We start from the raw sequence: 18,571 nt of genomic DNA on the forward strand, positions 1-18,571 counted from the left end.
CAGAAAAAAATCTTCATGAAAACTAATTACATTTTTTTAATTCCTACACCTTTTAGCCCAAAAGTTTTGCTTATATTACTTTTTTATTTTTATATTAAATTGTACAAAAAATCATTTTTGACCCCACTGTATAATTAAATTTATAATATTAAAAAATACAATTTTTATGTTTTGTTCTTTTCAATTTATATTTTAACTTTGTGCTTGACAAAGAAAAGCATGTTTATATTTCATAATTGCATCAACTTAATACTGATGTGTATGTGCATTACAGCATCTCTCCAGATGGGAGCACTCTAACATTTTTGAATATAAGCCCAGAAGACTCAGGAACGTACACTTGCCTGGCTGTCAGCTCTGCTGGTCAAGAGAGCAAGCTCTATACCTTGTTTGTATTGGGTAAGAGCAGCTTTCTTTCTACAGTTTTTTAGCATACAATACAAATCTGTTCAATAATTTCCATGCTTTTTGCACTAGTTCCTCCCTTGATAAGTGGGGAGACCAGCGTCCCCCGTGAGGTGCACACCACTCAGCACAGTGTGGTCACACTGGAGTGCAAAGCCACTGGGACTCCTCAACCTCAAATCAGCTGGCTGAGGGACGGTCATCCTTTACTCCTGTCACCCCGTGTCCGTCTGCTTTCTGCAGATACTCTTCTTAGGTCAGTTTTGCACACATAAGATGTTAAAATTTCTGATACTAGAGATGTAACATTAGATCGAAAGTGTCCTGTGTCCTTGTGTCTGCACAGGATTGCCCCGGTACAGCTGTCTGATTCGGGCATCTACACTTGTGTGGCTCGTAGCCGAGCTGGATCAGCTGAACTCAACTTTGACCTCCAAGTGCAAGGTAAAGCAGAAACACTGTTTAAGTGATTCATTTATGTAAAGAAGAATTGGTTAACAAATAATCTCAAATAAACAACATTTTCAACCTTTGCTGTTCATCCTCCTTATAAGCTCCCCCTGCTGTTGAGCGCACAGAGCCGACTGAGCAAGTGGCTGTGGTCCAGGGCTCTTCAGTAACACTGACCTGTGAAGCCCGTGGTGTGCCTCCTCCAACTCTGTCATGGCTAAAAGATGGCCAGCCGCTCTCACTGCATCGTAATCTTCTGCTGGATGGACAGGAAACCCGCTTCCTGCTCTCTGATGTGGGTCCCAGTGATGGAGGCCTCTACAGCTGTGTGGCGAGCAACCAGGCAGGAAGCAGTACCAAGACTTTCAACCTAACCGTGCTAGGTATTTGCAGTTGAAAGTAAATGTATAAATATGGAAACCCGTTTCTGCCACTGAATAAAAAATTAAAAAAGGTTATTACAACTTTTTTTCTCGCAATTCAGACTTTTTTTCCCAAAATTGTGATACAAACTTGCAATTGTGAGTTATAAAGTCAGATGTTCGAGATGTAAACTCGTATCCGTGAGTTATAAAGTCAAAATTGTGAGATATAAATGTCTTTTTTTCTCAGAATTGTTAAAATATAAACTAGCAACTGCGAGTGACAAAGTCAGAATTGTGAGATAAAACGTGCAATTGCGAGTTATAAAGTCCAGTTTTGATGGCAAAAAAAGACTGATATGTTCTCAGAATTGCGAGTTTATATCTCACAATTCTGACTTTGTCATTCGCAGTTGCTAGTTTATATTTCACAATTCTGAGAAAAAAGTTCGAATTGTGATTTAATTTCTCAGAATTGCGAGTTTATATCACACAATTCTGACTTTATAACTCATAATTCTGACTTTTTTCTCAGTGAGTTTACATAATCTTGCAATTCTGAGAAATAAACACAATTGTGATTTATTTCAAGTTTGAATCTCACAATTCTGACTTTAAAACTCGCAACTGCAAGTAAATATCTCACAATTGTGAGAAAAAAGGTAAAATCGCTAGATATAAACTCACAATTCTGAGAAAAGTCAGAATTGTGACTATAATCTGATTTTATAACTCATAATTTTGACTTTTTTCTCAGTGAGTTTACATTACACAATTGCGAGTTTATTTCTCAGAATTGCAAGTTTATATCTTACAATTCTGAGAAAAAATTTGCGAGATGTAAACAATTGTGAGAAAGTCAGAATTGTGAGAATTACAAGTTTATTTCTTAGAATTGCAAGTTTATATCTCGCAATTCTGACTTTGTAACTCGCAATTGCTAGTTCATATCACAACTCTGAGAAAGAAGTCAGATTTGTGAGATATAAACTCACAATTCTGACTTTTTTTCTCAGTGAGTTTACATAAACTTGCAATTCTGAGAAACAAACTCAATTCTGAGGAAAAAAGTCAATTGTGAGTTTATTTCTCAGAATAGCAAGTTTATATCTCACAATTCTGACTTTATAACTTGCAATGGTAGGTTATATCACAGAATTCTGAGAAAAAAAGCAGAATCGCCAGATATAAACTCACAATTCTGAGGAAAAAAATATTTCTCAGAATTGCGAGTTTATATAACAGAATTCTGACTTTATAACTCACAATCCTACCTTTTTTCTCAGTGAGTTTACATAATCTCGCAATTCTGAGGAAAAAAGTCACAATTGCGAGATTGTTTCACAAATTTCTGAGAAAAAAAGACAGAATTGCGAGATGTGAGATAAAAAAGTTGCAATCATATTTTTTTTAATTTTTTGCTCAGTGGCAGGAACAGGCTTCCATATATATATATATATATATTTTTTTTTTTTTTTTAACCTTTATTTATCCAGGTAAACTGTTTGAGAACAACTTCTCATTTACAAACATGACCTGGCCAAGAGGCTACAGGAATCAATAGGGACATACTGTACAACTATACATAGTCAAACACGTGACACACATAGAACAAGCAATTGAATTAAAAAAGGTAAACAACAAAGAAAAAAGAATAAAGTGCTTAAATATGTTTCATAATTGTCAGCAGGAACAAGAGTCAACTATGTAATTTTGGAGGTTTTGCTTAAAGGAGGCGATTGGGATCAGAGATGTAAGTTTCAGGGTATTTTGTAGTATGTTCCAGTCGTGTACTGCTGCAAAGCGGAAGGCATTACGTCCAAAGATAGTAGAAGTGGGGGGGTACTAAATTTAATCAAATTACTTGATCTTGTGTGATAGGCGTTATGAGCAGCATGAAGAAGGGATGACAAATAGAGAGGTGTCTTGCCCAGGATTGTCTTGTATATGAAGAGAAACCAGTGATGGAGCCGCCGGGTATGAAGGGAGGGCCAGCCCACCAGTTTATACAGGTCACAGTGATGAGTTTGAAAGGGTGCATTAGTGGCAAAACGGATGGCTGAATGATAGAGTGTGTCAAGTTTTTTTAGGGCTGTGTTTGGTGCCATTCTATAGATAATATCGCCATAGTCCAAAATTGGCAGTACTGTCATCTTAACGAGAGTGCATTCGGTAGCATGAGTAAAGGAAGCTTTATTGCGGAAAAGAAAGGCTAGTCTAGCTTTAACTTTTGTTTGAAGGTTATTGATGTGTGTAATAAATGACAGGGATGAATCCAACCAGATACCTAGATATTTATATTTTTTGACATACTCCAGAGCCATACCGTTCATGCAGGTGATTGTAAGTGGAGTCACGGTGACTGGTTTTCGGCTAAAAAGGATACATTTTGTCTTACTGGTGTTAATACGGAGGTGGAGATTGTCAAAGAACTGCTCTATAGAGGTGAAGCTGAGTTTAAGACTGGAAGCCGCAGAATTGGGAGAGGACCCAACTGAGTACAAAATGGTATCATCTGCATAAAGATGAATCCTGGAGGTGCCAGCAGCTCTGGCTATATCATTGATGTAGATAGAAAAAAGGGTTGGGCCCAGGATGGAGCCTTGAGGCACACCTTTAGAGATATTAAGTGGGTCTGACATAATGTTTTCAACCTTCAATTGCTGGGCACGGTTGGTGAGATAATTGGCAAACCAAACACAGGTAGAGGAGGACAGACCAATACTGGAAAGCTTATGTAAGAGGATCCTATGGTCGACAGAGTCAAAGGCCTTGGCGAGGTCTATAAAGGTGGCAATACAGACCTGTTTGTTGTCTAATGCTGTAATTACCTCATCAAGGACCTTTGTGGTGGCTGTTATGCACCCATGTCCTGTCCGAAAACCAGATTGCATGTCAAATAATATATGATTTTTATCCAGGAAATCATTTAACTGTTTTTGGACAAGCTTCTCCAGAACTTTGGCAAGGCATGGTAGGATGGAAATTGGGCGATAACAATTTGGATCAGATTCAGAACCCCCTTTGAAGAGGGGAAAATTATGGCTGATTTTCAATCAATAGGGAACTCAGAGAGCTGTAGGGACATGTTAAATAGTCTTGTGACGGGGGCGGCAATAATGCAGGATGCTGCTTTTAAGAACATGGGATCAAGACCATCAAGGCCAGCAGATTTGTTTGTGTTCAGCTTGGAGAGTTCATCCTGGACTTCAGAGGTGGAAAGAGGCATAAAAGAGAAGCCATTGTTGCTTGATGGAGAGAGTTGGGCATCTGCTGAGGTTGTAACTGAAGTGTCCATTGAGACTGGATTAGAGTTTGACATTGAAACTGTATGGGTTGCATTAATATATGCAATATAATATATGAATGTAAAGATGAGAAGCAAAGAAATTAGAAAAGGTTATTTAAGCTCCTAAAGAGATATTGTGGTGGTAAAAAAAGATGAGATGAGATCTTAAAGCCTTCTCTTGCAAAGCGTGTGCGTTCCCCTGACAAACTTTGTGTTTGCTGTGAAGCATTTGCATTGCCTCGCAAACCTTTTGTGATTGAAATCAGTGTGTTTTTTTAAGAATGCAAAAATTGTTGGGGGAACACAATACTTTTGCATGAAAATGCAAATGTTTTGCAGGAAAACACACAGTTGTCCTCCTATTTCATATTGTTTTTCATTACCATTTCCTCTTAGGGATGTATAAATGCATGATATCTTATGCAAGTATTAAATTTGCCCTATTAGAGCCTCCCAAGATCTCTGGCTCTTCATCTCCTGAGGAGCAGCTGATTGCAGTGGACAGTGTTCTGGAGCTGGAGTGTATCGCGACTGGTTTTCCCCCTCCTACCCTCAGCTGGCTGAAAGATGGGCGTCCGCTACAGGACAGCATGGCAGTAATAGAGAGAGAGGGCCAACTGCTTAGAATCAACAAAGTTCAGGTGCTTTGAATTTGGGTCTTATTCAAATGAAGGTATTTAGCTTGTCTGTAATAGATAGGTTTCGCATTTGTTTGTGGCTTTGTGGTTATGGCAGTGTGTTTTGGAACAGGTGGACGATGCAGGCCTGTATACCTGTCTTGCAAGTAGCCCAGCAGGAGAGGATGGTAGAAACCACTGGGTGCGCATTCAGCGTGAGTATATGTAGACTTTTATAATGTTACAGCTGATTTTAATTTGAAAAATGCTGTTCTTTTTTCATTTCTCTGTTTCTTGAGTGCCAAACTGACATATTTCTGAAGGATCATGTGACACTGTAGAATGGAGTAATGACTGCTGAAAACTCAGCTTTGCCTTTATATTTTAATTTATTTTTTATTTACTTTATTTTTTAATTTATATTTTAATAATTAATATATTTTAAAATGCAATTTATTCCTGATAAATTGCATTTTAAAATATAAAGTCAAATAGACAAGTCAATAACAGGTGAATCATTTGTTTTGTCTGATCGCTTTCAGTTCCACCCACTCTTCTCGGCTCTAATGACATCAGAACTGTATCAGTTCCAGCCAAAGGTCACTTGACACTGGAATGTCAAACTGACAGTGACCCTCCACCAGAGATTGAGTGGTACAAGGATGATGTCAAACTACAGGTGAGTTGCTCAGTGTACTTTCTGGATGTATTTGTAACATTTATGTTATCATATTACAATCACACACTCCCTTTCTGTCTCTCTCAGTTGGGAGGTCGAATTCAGTCCATTGGTGGTGGACAGTATTTAGAAATTCAAGATGTCCGGACCCAAGATAGTGGACAGTACAGTTGTGTGGTCACCAACATTGCTGGCAGCACCAGTCTGTTCTTCACTGTAGAGATTCTCTGTAAGTTTGTGTCACTCACACTCATGTCGTTCTAAACATATGACTTTCCTCAGTGGAACTCCATATGCAGTGCCTTGCGAAAGTATTCACACCCCTCCATTTTTTGCACGTTTTGTTATGTTGCTGCCTTATGTTGAACTGTTTTAAATTACTTTTTTCCCACATGAATCAACACTCCATGCACCATAATGGCAAAGCAAAAACAGAATTGTCACAACTTCATAAATTTTATATATATAAAAAAAAAACTAAGTACATTACCTAAGTATTCATACCCATAACTCAGTACTTAGTTGAAGCACCTTTACAGCTTTAAGTCCCTGCTGCTACCAGCACACTCTAGCCAAGGTCCTTCAATATCAATTGCTCAGTTGAGCCAGGAGGCCAGGAGTTGTGTTGTTTCAAACCTTTTCCATTAAGGGTAATTGTAACATGTTTCTGTGAACCTTGAATGCAGAAATGAATGAATGAACCTTTTCTGAACTCTTCCCAGATCTGTGCCTTGATGTAATCCTGTCTCTGAACTCTACAGACAGTTTTTTTCCCCCCAGGGCTTGGTTGTTGCTCTGATATAGACATTTAATTAAGACGTGTGTGCCTTTCCAAATCATACACATTCAATTGAATTTGACACAGGTTAACTTTACTCAGAGTGTAGTAACATCTACAAGCAATATGAATGTTCCTGAGCTAAAGTTCAGCAGTCCCAGATAAGGGTATGAATACTTATGCAATGGAATCATTTAAAAATGTTTTTTTTTTTTTTTATAAATTTGCAAAGATATTACAAAATATTACAAAGTTTTTTGCTTTGCCATTGTGGTGTATGTAGTGTAGATTAATGTGGAAAAAAAAAGGTAATTTAAAGCAGTTTAACATAAGGCAGCAACAATAAAATGTGAAAATAAATAAATAAATAAATAAATAAATAAATAAATATATATATAAAATTTAAAAAACAGCATTTATTTGAAACATGCACAAAAGAAAGTCAGTCCTAAAGTTTGGAACGGCATGATTTGTGGACAGGCCCTAAACAGGATGTTGTTCATTCTTAATTAATCAGTTGTGGGTTCAAAGGAAATAAACTGGTAAACTGATAATCGATTATGTTCACTTAGTGCCGCCGGTCATCAGAGAGGGCAGCGCACTGATCGTAGCACATGTCAATCAGGATGCTGTGTTGCCTTGTGAGGTGGAGGGAGGGCCTTCCTCATCTGTCTTATGGAGGAAAGATGGTGGTCCAGTCCCACTTCACAATGGCAGGCAAGTTTGAACATCAAGCAGTCAAGTAAACTTGAATTTCTTGTTTAATATATCAAAGTGCCACCAACTAAATTCAATCTCTGTCTGCTCACAGATTCACCTTGTTGTCAGAGGGCTCCTTGCGCATTGCCTCTGTGCAGCTGTCTGATGCCGGGCGTTATTACTGCAGTGTATCCAATCAGGCAGGATCAGATCATCGCGGCATGGACCTTAAAGTCTATGGTACTGCAGAACACTTAAGGTTGCACTAAAGAGGCATGAAGACATTTTCAACAATCTCTTAAATGAGTTTTTCTAATTCTGGTTTTCCTGTGCTCATTTATCCTTTCAGTTGGGCCCTCGATCAGCCCTGGCCCCTTTAATGTGACAGTGGTCACAGGTCAGAGAGCAGTGTTGAGTTGTGAGAGCACAGGCATACCTGCTCCACAGGTGAGCTGGAAAAGGAACGGCTCACCCCTCAATGTGGATCTTCAGTCTGGCTCTTACAGGTTTGAAGTGATATAGGATATTTAAAATGACAAAAAAAAAGTTTATATATGCATATATTTAAACTGCCATTCAGTTGTGCTGCTTAATGTTATTTTGTAACATGTGATACTTGTTTTCAGTATTCTTTGACGTATAAACAATTAAAAAAAATAGCAGTTATTTAAAATAGAAACCTTTTCTAACAACATACACTACTGGTCAAAAATTTGAATGCAGTAAGATTTTACTCTTTCTTTTTTTTTTCTTTCTTTTTTAACTTTTTATTAATCAAAGAATCCTGAAAAAAGAATCACAGGTTCCAAAAAATATTTGGACTGTTGATAGATAATTCCAATAATAAATCAGCATATTAGAATGATTTGTATGAAACTTTGTATGAGCTGGTGTAATTTTTAAAATTAGTATCTTTACTAAATGTGTTTATCTTAAAGGTTAATGTCGTCTGGCTCTCTGATCATTGCCTCACCGTCTGTTGAGGATGAGGGCTACTTTGAGTGCACAGTGACCAATGAGGTTGGAGAAGAGCGAAGGGTCATAGAGGTCATTCTGCAAGGTACTGTATATAAGAGATATAAAATACATATTACATATATACATATAGTGTGGCCCTAAAACTGTTTATAGACTTTTGGCACATAAACGTGTCTTTAATTTTATATAAGAAAAAAATAAAAAAGTGGCATTTATTGCAATGTCCAAATGCAACTGTACATACGCTGTAGCATAAGGTGATCTAACCTTATTAATTATTATTTTCATATTGTTTTTTTTTTTCAGTTCCTCCTGTAATTGAAGATGATGTCAGCAGTGTTACAGCTGTTAAAATGTCCCCTGTGGTGTTGCCATGTCACGCCACGGGCCGTCCAGAGCCTGTCATCAGCTGGAACAAGAACTGGATGCAGCTGGGCGCACGAGGGGGAAGTTACCGTGTGCTGCCCACAGGTGAATCTGACACAACCGTCCACCATTAGCTACATCCCTGTTGAAAAAAACAGCATTTGCTGGTTATGTATGTTTTTAAAGCAATGGTTCTCAACTGGTTTGGCCATGGGACCCACATTTTTACATGGTCATCAAGCCGCGACCCAAATTTTTAAGAAACTATAATATAATTTTAGGAATTAATTTGTATTTATTTGTTAACATACACAAATAGTGACAGATAAATCATAAGAAAATCACCAAGACTTACAAATAAACAATATTTTATTGCTGTCATTTAACAAAATGTATCAAATTATAGAAATATTACTTGCGCTTTGACATATTTGTTGCTATAATTAAATGAAATTTCACACGTCAAACGGTATGGTTGTCGCGCGTGCATTTCAAAATAAAAGTCTGGTATTGTTGCGCGCGCATTTAAAAATAAAAGTCCGGTATAAGCAAAATAAGTAAAAAATTCAACTTTTGTTGTTTTTTTGACCACACACTCCGCGACCCACTGAAAATGTTCCTGCGACCCACTTTTGGGTCGTGACCCACCAGTTGAGAAACACTGTTTTAAAGCATAGTAGCTGGTTTAAGAAGGTCCTAAGAAACTAGCTTCTGCTCAGGACCAGCTTATAACCAACTAAAGACCAGTATAAACCAGCTGCCATGATCCAAAACATACCTAACCAGCATATGCTGTTTCTTTCAACAAGGATGCTCCAGCGATTACTGATATTTCTAAACCTATGCTGTAGTAGAAGATTTAATTGCAGTTGTTTCATTGTGTTGTAGGTGCACTGGAGATCTTGGCTGCAACACCTAGTCATGCTGGCAAATACACCTGCTCTGCCCGCAATTCTGTTGGAGCAGCTTACAAACACGTTACTCTTACTGTACAGGGTAAGATATAGAAGTAATAGTGATATTATGTTACTTGAAGTCATCTTATGAATAATAAGCACACTTACTATATGCAAAATATATGGTTTGGTTTGGGTTTCCAGAGCCTCCGGAGATCAGACCCATGGCAGAGGAAGTCCAGGTGGTGTTACATCACTCAGTGGTTCTACCCTGTGAAGTACAAGGATTCCCAAGACCCACCATTACATGGCAGCGAGAAGGCGTTCCTGTGGCGACAGGTTGGTTTGGTTGTACCCTAATTACTGAAATTAGGTTCGTGTGGTTCAGAGATAATGTGTGACACAAATTCTTATAGTAGAAGACTTTTTTGATTAATAAATGATCTAGCATGTACAGTATACTATAGTTGTGGATATTTTTTAGGTCATAGACTGACAGTGCTGTCCAATGGAGCTTTGAAGTTCTCACGGGTCACTCTTGGAGATGCTGGAACATACCAGTGTTTAGCACAGAATGAAGCAGGCACAGCTATGGGAAGGACCAACCTTATTTTACAAGGTATGGCATGTTTATCTGAGGATTTCTGCCTGTACAGTATGTTAAACTAAAGGTTTAGTTGCATGTTCATCTCACTATTTCTGTGACAGTTCCTCCGGTGTTGTCTGTGCCTCGTCTGGAGTACATTGCAGTTCTTGGCCAGCCGGTCAGCCTGGAGTGTGCTGCAGACGGTCAGCCAAAGCCAGAAGTGACGTGGCACAGGGAGCGTAGGCCTGTGGTGGAGGGTGCACACCTGAGACTGTTCTCCAACGGCACCCTGCACATTACTTCCACTCAACGCAGTGATGCAGGAATCTACACCTGCTCAGCCCGAAACAACGTTGGTAGAGCCAGTCATGACCTCAGACTAATTCTGCAAAGTGAGTTCCACATAATACCAAGAGAATCAATGTTTAAGTGTATATAAGGTCCCTACCCCCCATTGGCAAATCACTATTTTTTAGGTTTAACATCAATTTATACTTAGAACAAGAAAACAAGACATTTTGTCAATGTGGTGACAACGACAAGTATTTGAACAAATGTTAGACCACAAAACCAGTCATAAGGGTAATTTTTGTCAAATTGAGATATATACATCATCTGAAAGCTGAATAAATAACCTTCCCATTGATGTATGGTTTGTTAGGATTGGTCGAAAATCTGGAATCTGATGGTGCAAAGAAAAAATAAAAAAATAAATATTGATAAAATCGCCTTTAAAGTTCCAAATGAAGTTCTTAGCAATGCTTATTACTAATCAAAAATTAAGTTTTGATATTTTTACAATAGGAAGTTTACAAAATATCTGAATGGAAAATGACCTTAATATCCTAATGATTTTTGGCATAAAAGAAAAAAAGATCATTTTGACCCATACAATGTATTTTTGGCTATTGCTACAAATATACCTGCGCAACTGGTTTCCAGGGTCACATATTTTAATAATTATATATTTATTATTATAAAAAATAATAAAATAATTAATAAATCTTAACTGCTTGGATTTAGTATTCTGAAAAGCCCTACGCAAAAAAAAACAAAAACATCCTTAACATCCTATCCTAAACACCCAATTAAAAAAGTATAATTTCGCAAAATTTAAGAAAATACATGCTTAAAGATATTTCAGTGTGCTGACACTGTCTTAAAATTAATTATTATTATATTTAATTTAATTGTATGTATCATTTTAAAATAAAAAAATGTATCTTGTTTTAAATATGTTTTAATATTTTTACTGGAAAATATAATAAAAATAACTGATGAAAAGTATTGGAACATAATATTAATATATAAAATAATAAAATAATAATAAAGCTTAACTTCTTTGAAACATTTGGTGTTCTGAAAGCCCTACACTACGTTTTTGTCTTATTTTCCATTAATATATCTTAACATTTATTCCTAAAAACCCTTTTGAAAAATTATAATTTGGCATAAATTTAGGAAAATATATGCTTAAAACATTTCAGTGTGTGGTGAAAACTACACTGTCTTAACATGAATTATTATATGACTTTAAAATGTATGCTATTATAATATACGATGTCTTAAAATTAATTATTATATTTAATATATTTTATTTAAATATATATTTATATATAATGTTAAAATAAAGAAGCCTTTAAACAGATATATGTACCTTGTTTTAAATACATTTTAGCATTTTTTACTGGAAATATGAAAAATAACTGATAAAGAAACTGTTTTTTAATCATAAGTTTGACAACAATTTCTACTTAAAACAAGAAAAAAAGGCATTTTGTCAATGTAGTGAAAATGACAAGGACAGTAAATAATAAATCTTAACTGCATTAGTATTCTAAAAGCCCTACGCTAAAAAAATAAACAAATTAAATATTTTTTTAAAAATCTAAACATCCTGTCCAAATTATTATTGGATTTAATATTATATTTCATTTTAAAATAAATAAGATATATGTGTCTTGTTTTAAATATGTTTAATAGAAAATATGCTAAAATAACTGAGTAAAAAAGTTTTTTTTTGCTGTATAATAAATAGATAAATATATGTTTATATTTTATAATTATGTAAAATTTAAATATGCTTGAATAGCATTACATTACATTTAAATTACATTTATCAAACTGTGGTCTTAAGCATTTTAAACTTATTAATGACTTGTATGAAAGACATTAATATACATTTTAATCATAAATATCTTTATATGCCTCTCTTCTTAGCCCCACCACAGATTTCTGCTGGTCAGTCAGAGATGTCTGTCATCCAGGGATTTCAAGCACTGCTGCCATGTCCAGCACAGGGTCTTCCAGAGCCCAGGGTGAGCTGGGAGAAACAGGGAGTCCCTGTGTCAAGCCTACCAGGCAAATTCACTCTGCTGAGGTCAGGAGAACTGATCATTGAAAGGGCAGAGGTCAGTAATATGCATTTTAATTGATATAAATGACCAGAATATCTATTTAAAAACCCTTCATATAAAATCATGATGTTATTTTATCTTTTGCAGCCTGGTGATGCAGGTCTCTTCACATGTGTAGCCACCAACACTGCTGGAACAGCTCAACGAGACATTCGCCTGTCTGTCAACATGAGACCTGCCTTTAAAGAGTTACCTGGTGATGTGACATTGAATAAAGGTCAAAGTCTCACTCTGTCCTGCCATGCTCAGGGTACTCCACCTCCCACCATAACTTGGACTGCCAACAACAGGCCCTATAGAGGTATGAGAGGAATTAATAGTTTTTCCTTCGATTACTTTTTTTAGCATAACAAGACTGCTCTTGTTTTTTGCCCACAGGTGCAGGTGTTGATGGATCTGGCAGAAGTTCGGTGATTATTGACAATGTCACTGTAAGTGATAGTGGCACCTACGTCTGCATTGCAGAGAACACTGTAGGATCCATACGCGCTCTTTCGTTCGTGCGTGTCAGAGGTATTGCATCCAACAATCTATGAAAATGCTTTCAAAAGTGGAAAAACTATTTAAGTAGTAGTGTTTGAATACTTCTAGATCAGTGTTTCTCAACCACAAGGGGGCCTCAGCAGCTTTTCAATAATAATTTATTTAAAACCAGACAAAAATATATCTCTCGTTTTAATTCACTCCCTTAACATTTTTATTTAATTTAAGAACCAGGGTTCCCACAGTGTTGGAAAACTTGGATATATGAGGTAGCCTAATTTTAGACCTAGAAAAGTCAAATTGCGTGTTTTTATCTATAGACGACGGCCATAATATGTAAATTTAAAAAAACAAAAAAAAACAAAATCAGAAGATGTATCATTGGAAATATATTACTCAAAAAGTTTGAGAAAAAATGTTATAGATAATGCCTTCTGGCTGTATAATCAAATATATTCAAGTTTTTTCTAATTTAAAGAGCTAGCTACTGTTAAAGAATTATGTCATCCAAGATGTTGATTTTTTCTTTCTTCAGTCAAAAAGAAGGGTTTTTGAGGAAAACATTCCAGGATTTGAACCTTTACCCCCTTGGCCACTATTGAAGTCCACTATATGGAGAAAAATCCTGGAATGTTTTCCTCAAAAACCTTAATTTCTAAAAGTAAGTAAGAAAGACATGAACAAATTGAATGAAACTTGAATGAGTGGGGAAATTTGAGGCAATTTTTATTCTGGAAGTGAACTAATACTTTTGGCGTACACTCTGTCTTTACAGAACCACCCATGCTGAGAGGGGAAGCCCACACCTCTCAGACTGTAGCTCAGGGAAGAGCAGCCATGCTGGACTGTGCTGTCAGCGGGGACCCTGTCCCTTCCTTGCGATGGCACAAAGATGGCCAGCCAATACTTGGCTCCCTGCGGTTTCATCCCCTCCGCAATGGCTCTCTGGCTCTTTACAGTGCTACGGTAACCAGTCCTTATCTAAGTAAACAATGACAACTTTATTTAGTATTTCGGTACAACGTTAAAATGATTGAATAAGATTTTAAAGCCTTTAGGTGTCAAAGACTATTCGTCCAGTTTACCACTGCATACTCTTATGAAAGAAATGTGTGTGAGAGATTAATGTGTGGTTTTTTTTTTCCAGATCGGAGATTCAGGAGAGTACAGATGTGTTGCTGAAAGTGAGGCAGGTGCTGCGGAAAGAACAATATCTCTGAAAGTACAAGGTAAATGCCAAGTTCTGTCATGAAACTCTATATGGTGTAGGCTGATGGGTCATTCATGCAAACTGATGTTATTCACAGCATTAAAGTACTTGGCACAAGCTGATTGGTTCATGTTGCTGCTTTACATATAAATGGCTGGTTAGCATTCACTAGAGTATTTCACAGCATGCTTTCAGTTTCTCCGAAACTCTCCACATTTCCCAGCTTTACCTGTATAGATCTGCTACAGGTTATTACAGTATTAATGCTATTTGTGATCATCTGAAAGCTAAATAAATAGGCTTTCCACTGATTTATGGTTTGTTAGGATAAATGATATTTGGCCGTGATACAGCTATTTGAAAATCTGGAATTTGAGGGTGCGAAAAAATCGAAATATTGATAAATCACCTTTTAAAGTGGTCCAAATGAAGTTCTTAGCAATGCATATTACTAATAAAAAATTAAGTTTTGATATATTTACAGTAGGAAAGTTACAAAATATCTTCATGGAACATGATCTTTACTTACTACCCTAATGATTGGCATAAAAGAAAAATCGATAACTTTAACCCATACAATGTATTTTTGCTACTTACGACTGGTTTTGGGGTCCAGGGTCACGTATTTAATGTAATTTCTCATTCTGTACTGTTTTCGCAGTCCCAGGGGGCTACTCAAACTGGGAGGAGTGGGGCCCGTGCAGTGTCTCCTGTGGGCAAGGCATCCAGGAACGAATCAGATTCTGTAACAACCCACCACCAGCCAATGGCGGGCCATCGTGTGAGGGTCCAAATGTGGATTCCAGGAATTGTCAGGCCTCCTTGTGTCCAGGTGCATCAATGTTTATTGAAAGAACAATAATAAACCGTATAGTTTTAAATCCTAATAGAGTATTGTAGGGATGACATATTTTGTTGGCCAAAACCAAGAAACGAGTAAGCATTTTAGCATGTCTAATTACATTGTTCCAATGTTGATGTTTTTTTTTTTTTTTTGAATGGGCTTTTGGTTAAATGCCCAAAATAAGGTCTGTGTTTAAAGGGGCCATAACACACTCCGTTTCGCCCAATCTAATGTCAAACTTGGCCTTGTTTATAAAACATTTGTCACCAAAATGACAGGAACAGTCAAACACACTTGCGTAACTCTGTTGCTGCCCTGGAAAAACTTTTTTTCTAAAACTTTGGCCATGTTTAGCATAAGAATCCAACTCTTTAACAGTGTAAATACCTCAGAATGCATGAAGTAGCAATAGACCCCACCCTTAACACAAGCTCAAGACTTTTTCAAATTGTAATCTATGAATGGAGATGACACTGAAGTCATGTGACAGTGATGTTTAATTATAGCCTACATTTAGCATTTTACCTCTTCCAATTGTATTTAAAATTCAATGCTCATATGTTGTTCATTTGTGAAGATTATTATGACAACCAAAAAGTCTGAGAAACATACACTTTTGTTGGACAGATCTTATTTTCTGCAATAATCCAAAAGCCAATCCTATTGGGTTTTTTGTTAAGCAGTGGCATTTCCTCTGAGGAGGCTAAGGAGGCAGTGCCTCCTCAGAATATTGGATGAGAAAAAAATCGTAGTACAAAAATAAAACAACGCCAATATTACAAAATATGACACAAATGTATAAATCACTTGTTTTTCTGAAACAGGTAAAGTTGCAGCAGGGGTCCACATCGCTCACCTTCCCTGAGACCATTGAGTTTTAACAGACCCTCTAAAGCGTGCGGTGGGTTGGTGGGGTGTAATTGAGAATGAATGGGGGAAAGTCATGTGAGAGGAGGCAATGCCTTCATTGCATTATGATTGGACATCCTGAGCCCCCTCATTGTTGAATCATTGTATCAACAATGATACAACGTCATCACTACAGCAAACTATCAAAGAAAATTCATGTTTCTAGATCCCATTTCCATCTGGTATTAAGATTTTTTTAAAGGTTTTTTAATATGGTATTCAGAAGCACTAATTGTAGCATATGTCATTACTCCTCATAATGTAAGGAGACAGAAAAACTCTTCATTTTCATGTAAAACGTGCCTCAGACTCTCTGTGATGGTACAGACTACAAGAACTCTTACTCACTGTCTTTTTTCTGTGTTGTGTAGGCGAGTCTCCGCGGCGTGCACGGGGCAGTCTGATAGGCATGATTAATGAGAAGGAGTTTGGAGTGGCCTTCCTGGAAGCCAATATCACAGAGAACGAAGAGGATGGCACCAGTACCCTGGAGGCTCATGTAGAGAACATTCCTCCAAGTGTTGGTGAGTGTTTACTTTCACAGTGTATCTTGGTCATGTGCCAGAGTTTACTTAAGCAATCAGTCATGCTCAGCCTATGTTGACTTATAGCTGACAAGAACAGAAGAAACTGATCCTTGATAACATGAAGAATAAATAGTGATTCCTCTACAGTGTGCTTTTAAACAGACATCATTAAATACCAAGCAAATAGCATCTTTTAAGTTTTCAACACATTTAAACTGCCAATGTTCGTTCTATGACAATAAGTTTTGAATCTATTATTTGAAATCTTCCTGCATTTCAGGTCCTTTGTTGCGAGTACTTGTGTCTGTATTTGCCCCAATTTACTGGACAACTGTCTATCAATCACCGGAAACCCAAAATGGCTTCTCTCTCACTCATGGGCAGTTCAGGCAGGAATCTCAGCTGGAGTTTGACACAGGTTACAGCTTTCCATACATGCCTAATTAACACATCTGTAGTTGTAAATGGGACACAATACAAACTGCATTTCGGATTCTATCCATTAAATGTATCTTCTGCCTTGGAATGTCAGGAGAGGTCCTAAAGCTGACTCATGTGGCCAGAGGTCTGGATGCAGAGGGGGCTCTGCTAGTGGACATTGTGATCAACGGCTTTGTTCCTCCAATGCTTTTGACTTCTAATCTCAATCTACAGGTTGGTCTTTCACGTTTATGGGCATAAGACTGTCTGACTTGCATTTATGCACAAAACTGTTCAAAAATGTGGGGTCACTAAGAGTTTTTAAAGGCTGCATTTATTCAATCAAAAATACAGTAACAGTAATATTTTTTAATAGTTTACAAATTAAAATAACTTTTTTCTATTTTAATATATTTTAAAATGTAATTTATTTCTCTGATGGCAAAGATACATTTTCAGCAGTCATTGCTTAAGTCTTCAGTGTTACACGATCCTTCAGAAATCATTCTTATATGGTGGTCAAGAAAGATTTCTTATTTTAAAGTTAAAACATTTGTGCTGCTTAATATTTTTTGGGAATCCAAGAATTAAATATTTTTTGTAACATTATTAAAGTCACATTTGATACATTTTATGCATTCTTGCTGTAAAAAAAGCATATTTTTTATGAATAGTGCATGTACAAATGTATAAATACAAAAGTCGTTAATAAAAAAGAACCAAATACCTAGACAGAAATACTCTCAAAGGGATAGTTCATCCAAAAATGAAAAATTAAATGTATTTAATTTTTGTTTCATCTGTTCATTAGGAGTTTGATGAGTCGTATGTGCAGACAGGATCCGGCCAGCTTTATTCATGGTCCTCTCAGAATCACATGTGGGACGGGGCTCCTCTGACCCTACGATGCAATCATTCTGTGGTTTTCGAAGGGCCAGAGATTCGTCAGGGGCCCCTGCTGCAGCTCCTTAGACTAACAGGAATAAGTAGCACCTACAGCTTTTTCACGCTCAGCCTGGAGTTTAAGATGACTGCCAGTTTACTCATACCAGGTCAGTCCTTGGGACAGTTTCTCATTTTTATTTTAGAATGTGTTCAATTTTGTATTACAATATACACAAGAAATATTTTTTATAAACCATATTTTAATTCAAAAATACATGATCAATGTTTCATTTGTGTGTAGAGGGCGATGGAGAGACATGTCCAAAGGGTTTTCTATTGGATACAGCATCTTACTGTGCCGGTATGTACTTTAAACAGTTTTAAAAATGATATGCAACTGCATATTAGCTATGAAAGCCCACATTCTATCAATAATAAAACTAAATTTGTTGTAGAATGTGATTGGAATATTTTTTTGTTGTTGTTGTTTTATCTTTTAGATGAGGACGAATGTGCTGTTGACTCTCCCTGCTCACACTCATGTAATAATATCATGGGTGGTTTCTCCTGCGCATGTCCGTCTGGATTCACCATCTCTACCGAGTCGAACACCTGCCAAGGTCAGATCAATATTAATTATAATTTCTACAATTTAAGTAAGAATTTTAAGTAATTTTTTTTTTAAATGGTACAGGTTAAAGGAATATTTTTTACCAAAAATTAAAATTACCTCATGCTTTACTCACCCTCAAGCCATCCTAGGTGCATATG

At 36.7% G+C, this 18,571-nt stretch overlaps 1 protein-coding gene across 1 annotated transcript in view; it reads left to right on the plus strand.

Annotated features, from left to right (window-relative positions):
• Window positions 1–18,571, plus strand: part of hmcn2 (hemicentin 2) — a 123,107-nt gene that overhangs the window by 94,973 nt on the left and 9,563 nt on the right. The window contains exons 32-60 of the mRNA XM_073836610.1: window positions 275–399; window positions 478–661; window positions 752–849; window positions 960–1,238; window positions 4,954–5,147; window positions 5,257–5,338; window positions 5,666–5,802; window positions 5,890–6,031; window positions 7,153–7,297; window positions 7,392–7,519; window positions 7,629–7,785; window positions 8,218–8,339; window positions 8,564–8,728; window positions 9,512–9,619; window positions 9,724–9,858; window positions 10,004–10,138; window positions 10,228–10,497; window positions 12,326–12,516; window positions 12,610–12,823; window positions 12,901–13,035; window positions 13,781–13,971; window positions 14,153–14,234; window positions 14,877–15,047; window positions 16,340–16,492; window positions 16,776–16,913; window positions 17,028–17,149; window positions 17,727–17,967; window positions 18,102–18,161; window positions 18,301–18,420. Coding sequence (XP_073692711.1) covers window positions 275–399; window positions 478–661; window positions 752–849; window positions 960–1,238; window positions 4,954–5,147; window positions 5,257–5,338; window positions 5,666–5,802; window positions 5,890–6,031; window positions 7,153–7,297; window positions 7,392–7,519; window positions 7,629–7,785; window positions 8,218–8,339; window positions 8,564–8,728; window positions 9,512–9,619; window positions 9,724–9,858; window positions 10,004–10,138; window positions 10,228–10,497; window positions 12,326–12,516; window positions 12,610–12,823; window positions 12,901–13,035; window positions 13,781–13,971; window positions 14,153–14,234; window positions 14,877–15,047; window positions 16,340–16,492; window positions 16,776–16,913; window positions 17,028–17,149; window positions 17,727–17,967; window positions 18,102–18,161; window positions 18,301–18,420 — 4,424 coding nt within the window. The remainder of the gene's footprint in view (window positions 1–274; window positions 400–477; window positions 662–751; window positions 850–959; window positions 1,239–4,953; window positions 5,148–5,256; window positions 5,339–5,665; window positions 5,803–5,889; window positions 6,032–7,152; window positions 7,298–7,391; window positions 7,520–7,628; window positions 7,786–8,217; window positions 8,340–8,563; window positions 8,729–9,511; window positions 9,620–9,723; window positions 9,859–10,003; window positions 10,139–10,227; window positions 10,498–12,325; window positions 12,517–12,609; window positions 12,824–12,900; window positions 13,036–13,780; window positions 13,972–14,152; window positions 14,235–14,876; window positions 15,048–16,339; window positions 16,493–16,775; window positions 16,914–17,027; window positions 17,150–17,726; window positions 17,968–18,101; window positions 18,162–18,300; window positions 18,421–18,571) is intronic.

The sequence above is a fragment of the Garra rufa genome, chromosome 3, assembly GCF_049309525.1.
Source record: "Garra rufa chromosome 3, GarRuf1.0, whole genome shotgun sequence".
Classification (NCBI taxonomy): domain Eukaryota; kingdom Metazoa; phylum Chordata; class Actinopteri; order Cypriniformes; family Cyprinidae; genus Garra; species Garra rufa.